Source organism: Diabrotica undecimpunctata, chromosome 7 (assembly GCF_040954645.1).
Source record: "Diabrotica undecimpunctata isolate CICGRU chromosome 7, icDiaUnde3, whole genome shotgun sequence".
NCBI classification, from domain to species: domain Eukaryota; kingdom Metazoa; phylum Arthropoda; class Insecta; order Coleoptera; family Chrysomelidae; genus Diabrotica; species Diabrotica undecimpunctata.
In genome coordinates, this window is record NC_092809.1 from 110,733,530 (window position 1) to 110,749,595 (window position 16,066).

The 16,066-nt window shown below is 31.9% G+C and overlaps 1 protein-coding gene across 9 annotated transcripts in view; it reads left to right on the forward strand.

The window, feature by feature from the left end:
* CAP (Cbl-associated protein) overlaps window positions 1–16,066 on the forward strand; it is a 573,660-nt gene that overhangs the window by 209,788 nt on the left and 347,806 nt on the right. For all 9 annotated transcript variants that reach the window (XM_072537967.1, XM_072537966.1, XM_072537968.1 and 6 more), the window contains one exon: window positions 15,623–15,696. In XM_072537967.1, the coding sequence (XP_072394068.1) occupies window positions 15,623–15,696 (74 nt within the window). The remainder of the gene's footprint in view (window positions 1–15,622; window positions 15,697–16,066) is intronic.

Sequence of the window (16,066 nt, forward strand, 5' to 3'; positions counted from 1 at the left end):
TAAGTAAAAAAAAAGTCATTCAAAAACTCTTTTTATATATGTATTCTCAACAACCATTTAGATCTGAAAAGCTCTAACGGCATGGACAATACGTGATCGATCTTCATTAGATTTTTTCTTTTGTTACATGAATCGTATTTTGGATGTTATGGATAAATAAACTAGATAGATAATCTTTTCAGTGACCTATATCAACTGTCTTACTTTGTGGAGATTACTTTGTGTTTGTTTTCTGTTTGTTCCAACTTATTTTTTATTCCAATTGTGTATTGGGCACTATCAGACTAGACAGTTTAATATTCATTTGTTAGTATCCTCCTCTACCAGATATGCAGCGATTTTTCCTTGTCTTTGCGAAGACCTATGCCTTCCATCTATAAACGATAATAGCAAAGATTGCTGCCATCTACAGTATTTTTTCTGCTCTTATGAAAAAGCATTTAAATTTAAGTTTTTGGCAAGGATTTCAGAAGTATTTATTAAGCAAAAGACGAATCATATGATAAAATCCGACCAATGAAAAAAAAAGTTCTAGAAACTTTTTTTTTGCTGAAACTTTAGCTGAAACTTTGTATGGCGCTATGAGAAATGATATATCATCTCAGAATTTTTACCATGTGCGATAATAATTATTGGTCACGACCTGTCTCTCTTTCTAAGTAGTCATATTTTTACTGACTGATATTCTTTTCTAATATCCGTATTAATTGTTAATGCATCACTTCTAGTCACATCTTTCCACCACGTTTTAAAATTTCAGTGACGATGTCATCTTCGGTCATGTACTTTTTATTTGGTTGGAGGTTTATAAATGGACTATCAACTGTTTCTTTATACTACCCCTTGTACATTAAGTTTCATTGCCCTAAATAGTCCACCATTAAAAAGATTGTAAAAATTATCCTTATTTCTACAACAATTACTTACACCCACGCCTACATTTATAAACGTTAAAAACCATACTTTATACCCTATTTTGGGACTGCATCACGGAATACCATAATGGAAAAATTTTCAACCGAAGACAAGGAAAATAAGAGAAAAATCCCAAACCAATTGCATTAATCAATTACTGGTGTAAATCAGACATAATCTACATAAACTGATTGATATGGCATAAAACAGAACAATATAAATATAATGTCACTATACCATAAATAGTAAGAGTACCACACTTATAAACAACCCACTCCTCCTCGACTCACGTCATAAAACACCAACTGGGCAGATTTTCAATCCTACCTAGATGAAAACGCTAATCTTAATCTAAGTCTATAATACTTCACCACACTTGTGCAAAAAGCAGCATGGAAATCTACACCACGAACTAAAAGCAAACCAATACATACCCCTGCACATTCGCTAACTCATTGCTGAAAAATGTCGTGCGAGGAGAACCTGGTAAAGATCTAGAAACAACAGAGATCAAACTATCGAACATTACATTACAAACCTTTCAGCAAATGACCAGACATTATGGAAAACGACTAAGAAACTATACACAAGTACTTCTCCCATCGGTAAACCAAATGACGAATGAGTCCGTTCCAACAAAGGAAAAGCGGACGTCTTTGCTGAACATCTTACAAACGTATTTCAAACGGAGCCAGCAGACCCAGATGAAGAACTGGAAAAACTAATTAGCGCAGTATGTCAAATGTCCCTACTGATAAAAAGTTTTACTCTTATAGAAGTCAAGAAATTTATAAACAAACTTAACTCACGAAAGGCCCTGATATGATTTAATCTCGGCACAAGTACTAAAGCAACTTCCTCGCAAAACTATTACTATGCTGACTGTTATATTTAACCGCATGCTAAGCTTATTATACTTTACAAAAATTTGGATAAAAATATAAACCAGGAAAAAAACTCAATGAAGTAACATTTTATGGACCGTAAGACTTGTAACCGTAAGCAAAGTTTTTGAAAGATTGCTCCTACAAGGGATATCCAGATAATATATCCAGATCATGAATTCCTAATAGTACTACTAAAATATCAGTTTGGTTCACTCCAGTCGCCAACAAATCCATCGAATGATAAATGGAATATTAAAAATTCTTGAATAAAAGAAATACTGTAACGCTATATTCCTAGACATCCCACAGCGTTTGACGAAGTCTGGCACAGAGGTCTGCTTTACAAAGTAAAAAAGCACTATCAAGTAACTATTTCCTCCTACTTACAGCTGTAAATGAAAATTCTATACAAGCCTCACAAAACCTGCAACATCATCTGGACTCATTCAGTGATTGGTACACAAAGTGGTGAACAAAAGTTAAGAAAACAAAATCAACTCAAAAAACATACATACAACCGCTACATACCTTGACTTCCATCTTGACCAACATCTCACTTTGGAGAAACATATCCAGAGCAAAAGAAGACATTTCGACTTAGAATTCCTGCCAATGTATTGGCTCATTGAACATAAATCAAAACTCAACATAAAAAAAATTCTTCTATACAAAGGCATACTCAAACCTATCTGGTACTACGGACTATACCTATGATCCTGTGGGGCTGTGCAAAGCCAACGTCACTGAACAACATCCAAAGATTTTAGTCTTAAAGTGCTAAGATCGATAGTGGATGCACCATGGTACGTAAGTGATCAAACACGTCACTACGACTTAAAGATTGCTTTCTTGAGAGAAGAAATCCATCGAGCCACGGCGTCACAAAATAAACTTACCATTTACCACGAAAACGAGCTAGTAAGGAAATTATTTAACTATGGTCTAGCCAAAAGAAGATTAGATAGTAGGCCCCAGACCTACTTCAAAACTAAACCAAAATAGAATAAGATGAGACATCATTGGAGGTCTCTCCTTCACGTCCAAAACCAGTAACAAATTTACTTAATACTCAGTAATGATGTAGATTGTAAATAAACAAAACTATACTATAACGGAATAAAAAACTAAGAAAGATATATAGATAAACAACTAATTAAATTTACAAGTCATTTACAAGTAAATTTAATTATTGTACCAACAAAACATTTACAAGAAGAATATATGAATAAAAAACATATTTTAAAATTCATTATAAGCTTTGCAAAATATTTTCAACCCTAAACATGAGTTTTAAAATACCCATTACCAAAATAAAATAGGAAACCACACAAACGAAAGTCAAAAGATTAAATGAAACGTTGGCGTATGAATAATAAAACAGCAATTAGAATTTTTTAGAAACCACCTTTTGTAAGAACGTGATCTTCGTTTAGGACACAAAAAGCCATAATCCAGCAGAGTACAGGCAGCCACTGCTCCTGGAAAAGCACGAGCTTATTTATTTAAGCCATAATTTTAAATACACGTACATTTTTATTTTTGCTTCACCCACTGAGGCCCTAAACGGCTTTAATTTGTTTAGTTTATCATGCAAACAAAAAAATCAGATGAACCACGAGTATTAAAAATGTCTAAAGGTAAAGAATTTTTAATAATTAATTTTATATAGTGCGCGTTTAAGATTATATACTACCAGTTCCTTTCCCCGTGGCCTTTCTCTTGATTTTCTGTCCTTCATTTTACTGTCTATGAGATTTCTTCGCAGTATTCATCATGAAGCCTCAATATATTATCACCAACGCAACAAAAATGCAACACCTAAAAGGACAAATATTGTTTTAAATATTTATTTATGGAAGTATACATTATAATATTCTTATTATTTGATAACATTATAAACAAATTTACATAATATAATGTATATTATATGTAAAAACAAAATATATAGATATATATATATATATATATATATATATATATATATATACATATATATATTATATATATATATATATATATATATATATATATATATATATATATATATATATATATATATATATATATATATATATATATATATATATATATATATATATATATATATATATATATAATATAGTTCTGAAGCTATTTTCTTGTGGCATGTTGGAATAATTACTATTTAAATGGGAATAAGCCACAATTAAAGGTTAATACGTTTATTGACGTTTCAATTTTGACTTCGGAACGTTTTCCACTTCGGAAATCGTTCTTAAAATACAAACATAAAAAAAACATGTTTAATTTACTAATGTTTGTATTTTGAGAACGATTTCCGAAGTGGAAATTGAAACGTCAATAAACGTACTTTAACCTTTAATTGTAGCTTATTCCCATTTTAATAATAATTAATATATAAAGTATAATAATATATAAACAAAAATACTTCATAAAGAACCCTCAATTCTTATGGGTGACTTTAATGTACGAATCGGAAATGAAATAGTTCCAGGAATAAAACATAAAGATTTAATGAAAACCATGTCAACGCAAATAGAGAACTTATGGCTAATCTCTGTGCTTTTAACGAACTGAGAATCAATAATACATTTTTCGACCATAAGCTCCAGTATAAATATACATTTGAAAACTCCAGGGGACACAAATCTATGATTGATTTTATAGTCACTAATAGAAAAATCCAATTCAATCTAGAATCACTATAGAACGACTCTACAAGAGAAATGTACCAAAGGTGGCCAGCAGAGAAGATACAGCTGAAACTAGACGACATCGAAGATATAAACGCGAGCTGGAAGAAAATTAAAAACAACATTGAAGAAGCAGCAACGGAATCCCTAAGAAAACGCAAAGTCATACTGAACAAAAGAAACAACAAAAATACACCATGGTTCAGAAAAGAAATAAAAGAGAAATGTAAAAAGAAACGAGAGGCCTACATGAAGTACAAACCATCAAATACTCCAGAATCCCGAGACACCTATAGAAGAATACGAAATAAAACAAAGCAGTTGGTAAGAAGAACAAAACATAAACACTGGGAACAGTTTACAAAAAGGATGGAAAGCGACTTCTACGGTACACAAAAACAGTTTTCAGGAATTAGAGATAGCCATAAATTCAATTAAAAATAGAAAAACACCAAGACCAGACGGAATAACCAACGAGCTTCTAACATACAGAGGAGAAAGTATAATCCTAGAGGTGACAAAACTTATACAAGAACTAATATTGTACTGCAAGATATCAGACGCATGGAGAAACAGCATAATGGTACCAATGTTCAAGAAAGGAGATAAAGAAGACCCCAATAATTATAGAGGTATAAATCTACTGAACACCGCACTTTAGCTTACCACAAAAGTCCTAGCCAACAAAATCAATAAACTAACAACTTTATTAGATGAATAATAAAGATTCAGATCCGAAAGATCCTGCGCAGACGCCGTATTTGTTCTAATACAAATCACAGAAAAGGCCATCGAGTACAATAAACCAGCATATCTATGTTTTATAGACCTGACAAAGGCTTTCAATCTCATCCAAGTCGAACACGTCTTACACCTACTGTATAAAAGAAACATACCAATCAATATTATACAAACCATCGAAAACATCTACTTCCATAATCGAATTCAAGCAAAGATAAATGAAAAACTAACACAGTGTATACCAGTACAAAGCGGAGTCAGGCAGGGTGACTCGTTAAGCCTACTTCTCTTTAATATAATAATGGAGGAACTCAACATAATAATACATAATACAAGCAGTACGTAAAGGTCATGGTTACAGAATGGGGAACAAAAAAATCCAAATATTATCTTATGCAGACGATGCCGCGTTAATAGCCGAGACAGAAGACGAGCTCCAACGATTAACACACATCTTTAATACAACAGCCAAGAAATACAATATGATAATATCAGCAGAAAAAACCAAATGTATGACAACTTGTAAATACCCACTACAATCTAAAATCGAAATTTACCGGAAAATAATAAAGCAGGAAGCAAGGTTTAGATATCTGGGAATAGATATAACTAGTTACAGAGATGTTGAAGAAGAAGTACGACACCAAAGCTTAAAAGTAAGTAAAGCGGTGGGATCTCTTAATGACATAATCTGGAAGAACAAACACATAAGACAAGACACAAAAACAAGAATCTATAAAGCAGCAATTAGACCTATATTAACATTTACGGCGGAGACAAGACCTGACACGTCTAAAACGAGACGACTACTAGAAACAACAGAGATAAAAATACTTCGACGAAATTCGGGAAAAAGTCTGTTGGATTGGGAAAAGACATAAATGGATGAGTGGCAAATGGAAACAAGGAGTCGAACGAAAACATAGGATAGTACGAATAGCACGAGATAAGTCACCAAATGAACGAAGAAGTATTGGCAGACCAAGAAAAATATGGTGCGATAATTTAAACAATTTAGAAGGCTAATATTAAAGAGGAAATAGGCTTAAAACCTACATACAAGAAGAAAGAGTAATAAAAAGAAGAAGAATAAACAAATTTGCAACTTCATTATCGTTAAAAAATTAAAAATGAGTGGCTCCTCCTTGATTTTCTATACACTCAGTTACTTTATGGGTCAGTGATCGAATTAAGTGATCTCTTCTTATGAAATGCCACAGGTCAGTTTGCTGCAGGACGTAGCAATCAATTTGGGTTTCGACCTACCATACCCCACACATATTCGATGGGTGGCAAATCAACTGATCTTGATGGTCACTCTAAAGTCTCTATAGCATATTCTTGTATGTACTCAATAGTTTTACGCGCAATATGAGATCTTGCGTTATCCTGTTGAAAGATCGAATTTGGAATGGTTTATAAGTAGGGATGTAAAACCGGTTGCAGTACTTCACCAATATATTGTCGAGATGTCAGAGTGCCGTTAATAAGAACTAAAGGTGATCTGCTTCCCAAACATATAGCACCCTATACCATAATGCTTGGTTGTCTTGCTGTATGACGTTCTACAGCCAAGTCTATATTTCGTGTCTCACCGCGATAACGTCTTAACCTTATGCGCCCATCAGAGCTACCCAAACAAAACCAAGATTTATCACTAAAGCGGGCAAAATTTAATATTAATCAATACGCCAAATTTCTAATTTAATGTCGCATTTATCATCTTCAAAATAACCAAGACACTTATGACTTTTTAACTAGAATCTTGTGGAGTGATGAAGCTCGTCTCCATAATAAGGGGATTGTAAATCTAAATTCTAAAAAATAAAAACCTAGATGAAAGGGATTTAAGGCTAATAACAAACCTTTATTACAATCAGCGAGCAATAGTACGAATTGAAAAAGAGACATCTGAAGAAATGGAAATAAATAGAGGAGTAAGGCAAGGCTGCATACTATCACCTCTATTATTTAACGCTTATTCTGAAGAGGTAATTCGAGAAACTCTGGAAGATGAAACAGTCGGCATAAGAGTAAATGGAGTCTTAGTTAACAACATCAGATATGCAGATGATACAGTAATAATAGCCGATAGTTTACAAGACCTGGAAAGACTCATAAGTAAAATAGTAATGTGTAGTAGGGAGTACAAACTCTCGCTCAATATCAAAAAGACGAAGTTTATGAAAATTTGTAAAAACAATCATAATACTAACGCCAGCAGATCGAAAGAGTAAAAAAGTACACTTATCTAGGAACACTTATAACAGAAAATAATGACTACACTGCAGAAATCAAAGTCACAATCGAAAAAGCACGTTCTAATTTTATGAAAATGAAAAAGGTCCTATGTGGCAAAGATTTAACATTAGCTCTTAAAGTACGCCTAACAAAATGTTACGTATACAGTGTACTATACTATGGAGTGGAATCATGGACGTTAAATCTAGACACAATGAGACGACTTAACGCCTTTGAAATGTGGACCTATAGAAGAATTATTAGGGTTTCCTGGGTAGATAGAGAATGAAGTACTGAGAAGAATAGGTAAAGAGAAGGAAGTTGAACTAACAATTAAAGAAAGAAAGCTACAGTATCTCAGACATGTGATGCGGGGCGAGAAGTATGGCGTCCTGCGACTCATAATGCAAGGAAAGATAGATGGCAGAAGAAGCATCGGAAGAAGACGAATTTCATGGCTCAAGAACCTGAGAGAATGGTTTGGATGCAACAACTTTTTAGAGCTACTGCCTCAAAAATTAAAATAGCTATGATGATTGCCAACCTCCGTAGCGGAGATGGTACCTGAAGAAGAAGAAATCACCATAGCTCTCATTATTGATCAGTGGAAAATCCACACTGGTTAAGGGAAACTCGCTTTCAAACTTGATGGGGAATTAATGTTTGGTGTTGCTAATTTATGGGGCGTTTAATAGGTCCATATTTTTTTAAAGATATTTAAATGGTCAGAAATATCTGATTTTTTGGAAAAATGCTATCTTTGTTACTGGAGAATATTTCTCTACGCGAAAGACGAGTAATGGTATTACAACAAGATGGCGCACTTCCACATCACAGCGGTATTGTAATTAATTAAATTAATTCCACATTTCCATACAGATGGATTGGAACTAACGGACCCGTCCGATATCCTCCAAGATTACCTGTGCTATCACCCTTAGAGTTTTTTGTATAAGGCTATTTAAAAGGAATGGTTTATGAAAAAGAACCTGCAGATGTAGCCGATTGAAAAATTGATATTGGACAAGCGTCTAATTGAACTGGTTAGACGGTTTGACGATTGTTTTGAAGCAAAAGGAGGTCTTTTTGAATACGTCCTATAAAATTATTTCACATTTTTAGTGTTTTTGATTATTGTTGAAAATAACATTAAATTGAAAATTTAGCGTACTTATTTAAATAAATACCATATTGTGGTGCACCGTTGAATTTGGAATAAAAAACCCTTTTATCTTTCAACTTAACCTTCACCCTCCTAATCCATTAATTTTTTTCCATTATAATGACGTTACAGCGCGAGTGATGACGTCATAGATCTCACACACAGTACATTCAACCAACTTACACCTCTAAACGATTAATGGAATTCGCAGAAACCCTTTCGTTGTAGTAAAAGGCACGGTAAACTGCACTGGAGCTCTCCATAATCTTTTTAATTACTTACTTTATTTAGAATATTTTTGCCTTTATTATCAGTCAGAGTTAATTTTAAATATTATTGTTTATTTGGCTAATAATGAATGTATACTATAATGGTTAACCTGCTGTACAATTATTTTGTAAATAACATTATAATAGTGTACTTACTGATTATTTAAATTTATAAATCACCATCATCGTCACTAAATTCACTACCGCTATCATTATATAAATCGATAATCACTGGATTAATTTCACTAATTTTATTTTCCCGGATTCACCACTCTTCTATTAATTTTTCACATCTATTTACAGTTTTGGCCCATATTTCTGGAGTTGCAGTTCTAAGAGCTTCTTGCCACATTTCTCTAACTGCATCGCCACTGTATTCACTGCATCCAACGTGATTATCATAAAACGTTTTACAAACCGTAGTACTTGATGTCCATAACTTGATACAATTTGGTCAACTATATAAACGGTTTTTCATTACGTTTCGAAATTTCCAGTAACTCTGATTTGAAGGCGTATTCCAGAAAATTGATATTATTTTTACTAAGTAATTTTTTATCGGTACGTTCCACGACTGTTTTGGTTCTTTTCCAAAATCTCCGAATAATGAGGTGCATTATCTCAAACTATAACTGATGGTTCACTCAGACTAGGTAACAATTTCTCCTCAAGCCATTTAACAAACATATCTGCATTCATGTTTTCATGGTAATCAGCAGATTTTGATTTTGAAGAAAAAATCAAATCTGCGTTTTCTATAAAGCCTTCTTTTCCTCCTGCATGAAGAATGATGTGTCTTTTGCCTTCACTATCTCTGTGTTTTATTGATTTTATGCTGTCCTCTTGCCAAATCTTTTAATTCTACCTTTTGCAAATATCTCTTTAAATTCTACCCTTTGCAAATGTCTCATCTAAGTATACGAATGTTGCATTTTCAGATTTAAGTCTAATATATTATCTCAAAAATTTAATAATTCTTTTGTGAACCACACTACTTCTTTCTCATAAAAGTAACCTATTATTTTCTTTTTTAAATTTAAATCCTAAATCTCTCAACACTTTCCAAAGGCTAGTCCTCTGAATTTCAGAAACTTGTCTTTCTCTTATTTTGGCCAGTAAAGTATCTAAACTGACATGTAGATTGTTTTCACGCATTCGATACAAAATATTGCTAATTTCAAATTTTTCTCCATTAGGTAAGTCAATACTAGAATGTTTACGAGTTGTTTTCTTGTCTTCGTGATACTCAGTCACAGTAAGATCTTCTTGAGAATCTCTGGCAGTGTTCATTACAGTTTTTAGCTTACACTTATTCCGAGTGCGTAAAAACGCTTTCATTTATACATAATAATGACTTTAAAGGTCCACCATTGTCTCTTTTCATGGTAAAGTATTTATGCACATTTGCAATTAATTCATCAATATCCAACTCTAGGCATGACGATAACTTGAAACTACACGTTTGAATTATAATATGAGTTTAGATCGATATGACAGAAACTTTCTAACTGTTGTGCTTGAGAGGTAAAATATAATATAACCGCTTACAAAGATCCTAAACACATTAAGCAAATTAATAATGATCATTAGAAATGCCGATTGTAATTTAATTATGTTTAATAAAAAGTTTAAAAATGGTTGGAAACCGTACATAAACAAATTACAATGTTTCTCACAATTATTTTATTTTTAATACAAGTATTTTCATTTGAAAATAAAAAGTTAAATATATTTACCAAAACCCTAACTTTAACCCGTAATCGCAGACGTCTTAAAAGCGGTACACTCTATCAGACATATGATCAATGTAACCACCACTATTTAAATTGCCAAATTTTAGTTTACTCCGAAGTATATTTTAACAAAAATTAAAAGTGATAGTTTAGTACTTTGTATATCTACTTTGAATATAAATCGTTTAGAGGTGTAAATTACTTAAATATACAGTATACATCAATTGATAATATGTATTATAGGTCCAGTTGACATTTCCCAATTTTCAAATAAAAATATTTATTACGTCCTGAATTATAAGCTGTTAAAAATATCTTCATCAAGGAACACCCTGTATGTGAACCTCAAGCCACAAAAAAATAGCTTTAGAACAATATTAGATTAATGCATGTTACAGGCAAAATATTGGCACTAAAACGAAACCACAGATATAACTAATATTTTAATAAATATTTAACAAATTTATAATTTTTTAAAATATCGTCTAAAACACTCTACTGATATAATGGAAGTTTCCTTCCGGGAAAACGAGCTATTAACATCACCGTGTTAAATAAAATTCAGCTGATACTGCAGTCGTAGAGACGAAAATACCACTAAACCCCTATGCGAACAAGCTTAATTTTGCCAAGAATATTAATTTATTGACCTAAAAATGATGCAAAAATTATTTTGTGATACATGGTATACAGCCAGCTACAGAAACTTAGTTTCCTAGTGGATGCAAAAAAGTTTACCACCTTTACCCTCGGGCTTCCTCGGGCTTTTACCCTCGGGGTACAAAATACATAAATTTTATACGAAAGCTGCACTCATTTAGCTTTAAAACGCATTTTGGTTTTTGTCGATAGGACACTCGCATCAAAAGATATCGAATTTTTACCGTCGAGCTGATAAAATTTTTATTGAACATTGATTTCGCGCTCGTAACTTACATTCAAAATCGACGGTCGCTTCAAGCGTTGTTTCTAAGAGAACAGTTCATTCTACGCAAAAAGTGCTTATAAACTTTTCGTTTAAAATTTTCTCAGCTACATTTTTTATTTGAAATATTTTTTTCTACGGTGTACAGATTTTATTTGGTAAATCGATTTTTTTACGTTTTTACTCTTCTACGAGGGAGGTTTTAGGGGGAAGCCCGGGGGTAAATGTGGTAAACTTTTTTGCATCTTTTTTGGGATCTCAAAATTAATATTTTCAGCAAAATTCAGCTTGTTCTAATAATTTTTAGGGGTCAACTCTCTGTCGACTGGACTATGAGATTATTGCCGTACCTTATCAAACTAAAATAAGAATAATACTACAATATTACCTCAAACTGGTATACCTTTATATATAATTTCTACCGAAAAATATATGGATCAATTTACAAGAATTGTTTGCTAATATAGCTAGTTCACGACTGGTTTCATAATTCCCCCATTATTTTCTATTTAAACGCTATGGACTTATAACATGAACTTAAAATATGAAACTCTCATTTGTAACACAACTAACAGTTCCCGCTTAATTGCCATCATAATTCTCAACACTTATGATATATGTTTGACCCGATGGTTCTGGATAACTTCTAAAACCTTTTAATGATTAATATGTTCAACTTGAGAACTAATTAATCAGCATTGCTATGGTTTGCTTTGTTGGTACCGACACATTAAAACAAAAGATAAATAGATATTTAAAGTGTAAAATTGTAATGATCATAATGCCCCGACTATTTCAACTTATATTAACGTTTCAAAATAGGATTTGCTTTCGTTATTTTTGATAGTTCTAAAAAATCTTCGAGATTAATTTATCTAAAGTTCCTATTGGGTACGTTATACAAATTTTTTCAGTTTAATGTAGAGTGAAATCTATATAAAACAAACTTAAAACGAAGTTTAAAAATTTCTTTTACAATTGGTCTGTTTAAATTGTAATGAAATTATCGAGTTGGCTGGTAACTTTGGCTGGACTCGGTCGTGCGTCGCGATTAGTTATGTCATTTATGTCAATTATGTCAATAGTTTTAACCCTTAATAAGACATGGGATATAAGGAGATTTAATTTGTTTGTTTATACACTTTTAGTATCTAAAGGAGGTAAATAAAAAATATTTTTGTTGAAATAAAAAATAATTTGAAAAAGTCATAAAAAAAGTGGTGGGAACTACTTTCCCGTTGTTCCTTAAAAAATGTTTGTAGATGGAAAATTAATTACCTTTGCTACAGTTTGTGAATCAATTTATTTAATAAAAAAACACAAAAATGCATATATGGATGATAAAACTAATTTAGGTCTCAACTACAGCATTGTGAAATGATTTAAAACATTTTTTTGGACATAAAGCTACTTGACAATAACTACATATAATGTTAGTTCGTTTTTCTTTTTTTTTCGTCTGGAACATCAAAGTTTCCCGTTTTTTCATTTTTAAATATCATAAGTCGAGATGCCTTTACTGTAAAGTCACCTATGAGAGCTCTTCCAACGCGAAACCTAAAATTCGTGTGAAAGTATTTTTTTGATGATGAATTGAAACACATTTTATGATGAAACACCTCCCATGTTTACTGTAAAATCTGCAATAACTGTTGAGCACATTATATCTTTTTTTGTGCCATCTCTTTGTGTACCTTTTATCATAGTTACTTAATGTGGTTGATTGGTAGTTGTAATAACCGTGACGTCTTTGGTAGCCAACCACCTTATTGCTGTTATAGGGCTCAAACAAAATTTTTCATTTTTGGTTTGCTTTTTTCCCATGAAATTGGATAAACTTTTACGATTAGGTTTGACTGTAACAATAGCATATAGCTGTTTAGCATATAAATCTTCCAACAGTTTGCAACTTGCAAAAAAGTTATCAAAAACAACCAAAGATTTGTGTGGTATATCTTAGCACAATTCAGTTACAACCTTGTATCCCAAGCCATTATTTTCAATGCCTTCAGTTTTTTCAGTGTAGATAATAAACTGGTACAGATACCCAGTAATATCATCACACTTTGCAAAAATTTTATAACCACGCTTAATTGGCTTCTTGGGCATATACTGTTTGATAGAACTATGTCCTTTAAATTTTACCATACGTTCATCGATAGAAAATCGACTTCCTGGATTGGTTTGTTCTTTGAAAATTTCATTTAGTCTATCTATAAAAAATGGTCTTATTTTATACAATATGTCAAAGTAAGGTGAAATTCTCTCTGCAGCTGCTGAATTGTCATTTAGATAGATATTTTCCATTAAATTTTTGAACCTGGTTATTGTAAAAGCTTTGGAGATAACAGGATTATTATAAAAAGGATCACTTAACCAATATAAATCTTTGTCTGGTAAAGGGTGCAGTCCTATTAAAATAAAAACACCTAGCAATGCCCTTATTTCTTCTTGGTTAGTGTTTGTGTAATTTTTGCTGTCTTTTTGTACAGCATTTAAATTCGTTTGAGCAACAATTTGTACTATTAGATCACAAGGAAAGCAATTCTCAAAATAAAATATTGGTTGGCTTTTTTGGGCGAATTGAACAATTGACTGTAAAACAGAGTCAAATTTTAGTATTTCTGGAACGTCTGTTTCAGTGATCCATTGTCCAGTAAAATTAGTTAGCGTAACCACAGAACTCTGTTCTACCAAGACACTTTAATTTTCTTGTGGGTCATTTTCAAGCAATTGCCCAACTCTGCTGTCAATAACACCTCCATCGGACTTACCGCAAACAGAAGTAGATCGGGATGGTATAAAAATGTCATCATCATCATCAGAGTCGAGATCAACATCAGACCAACCTTCTTCTAAGGCAGCAAAGAGTTCACGTTCTGATAATTCCCGTCTTAAATTCATAATGCTAAAATATAACAGAAATTTTAATGTTTTGTGACCATGACTTTTGCATTTTTTTATGGAATTGGACGGGGGGAATAATTTTCCCACCAACTTCAAAGATAAAAATCACTATCTTTTCATAAATTTGTATAACAAATTAAAATGTATTTAGATGTGAAAAACAATATATATTATATATATATATATATATATATATATATATATATATATATATATATATATATATATATATATATATATATATATCAGAACTCGTGGCTGAAAGACCTGAGGAGATGGTTTGATCGCTCATTCAGAGAAATCTTTTATGCAGCAGTGTCCAAAGATACAATTGCCATTTAGATCGCCAACCTTCGAAAGGAGAGGCCGCGATAAGAAAAAGAAGTATACCATAGAGTACCAACAGAAGTAGATATTTTTAAAATTATTAAACTTACGTAATTTCTATGTAATAGGGTCGTATAGTAAAAGGAGAAGAAATATGCAATACCAAGTTTAATTATCCAAGGAAACATACAGGGAAGTAGAAACTGGAAAGATGTAAAAAATCCTACCTTGTAGAAATCTGAGAAAATGGTTCGATTGCATCATCGATTGCTCTTTAAAAGTACCTCTAGGAAATGCTACATTAAATAAAAATAATAATAGAATAAACCTGAAGAGGAAGAATCTATAAATTACGGTATAATACATCTTTTAAATTCAATATTTTAAATCGTATGGTATATTTTAAAGTATTTCAAACACGTGTTAATCTGGTGGATACAGCAAACAACAAAACAAAAATGAATAATGTAGCGTGTCTTTATAGTTATTTCTGTATATTTTCATTTCTTTGTCAGTGTTAAAATTTATCAACAAAGCAAATGGTTAGGCTAGTCTGTTTAACAGAAAGCTGTCTTACACGTCTTATAAAAATACGGTTTTTTTCATCGTCTTCATGTATTAGAAGTATCAATTCAAAATATTAAAGTTTTATGTGTGTAACCAAAACTGTTAATATAAACAATTAACACATGTCATTGTGTCATACGTTTAGAGCGTGTTGTTTTATATAAGTTAATTAAAAATTCAGTTTATTATTTTTTTTAAAAATATTAATATTTTAGGCTAAGGTATAATTGCGCTTTAAAGTGTATTTTATTACAGGGACCCAGAAGAGTCACCCAAGAGAAGACAATATAGAACAGTACACCAAGAAACTTTACAAGAAACGGTAAAAAGTACGTTTTTTTTTTTATTTTTAAAGTTTATACGAAAATGACTTTTTTGGAATAAAAATGTATCGATCCGCTTGCTATATTAGATTTAAGTTTTCCGCGAGAGCTATATGTGATTTTGGTTTTAAAAAAGCCTTTTGAAGAGGTTTCAGCAATTTCACATTTGCCATTGTCAAGGTAGATTAGTTCTGCATCTTCCTAATGTTCGAGAAGAAGTTTTCCTCGAACATTAATGCTCATTTCTTCCGAGTTCATCAAATCTTTAACATGGAAGTCCTTAGAAGAATGGTAAAGAATGCAAGATTTTGAATACAATTAAACTACTAGTTGGTACAGTATTATAAATCCCGATGCACGTCATCCCCGTCATAAT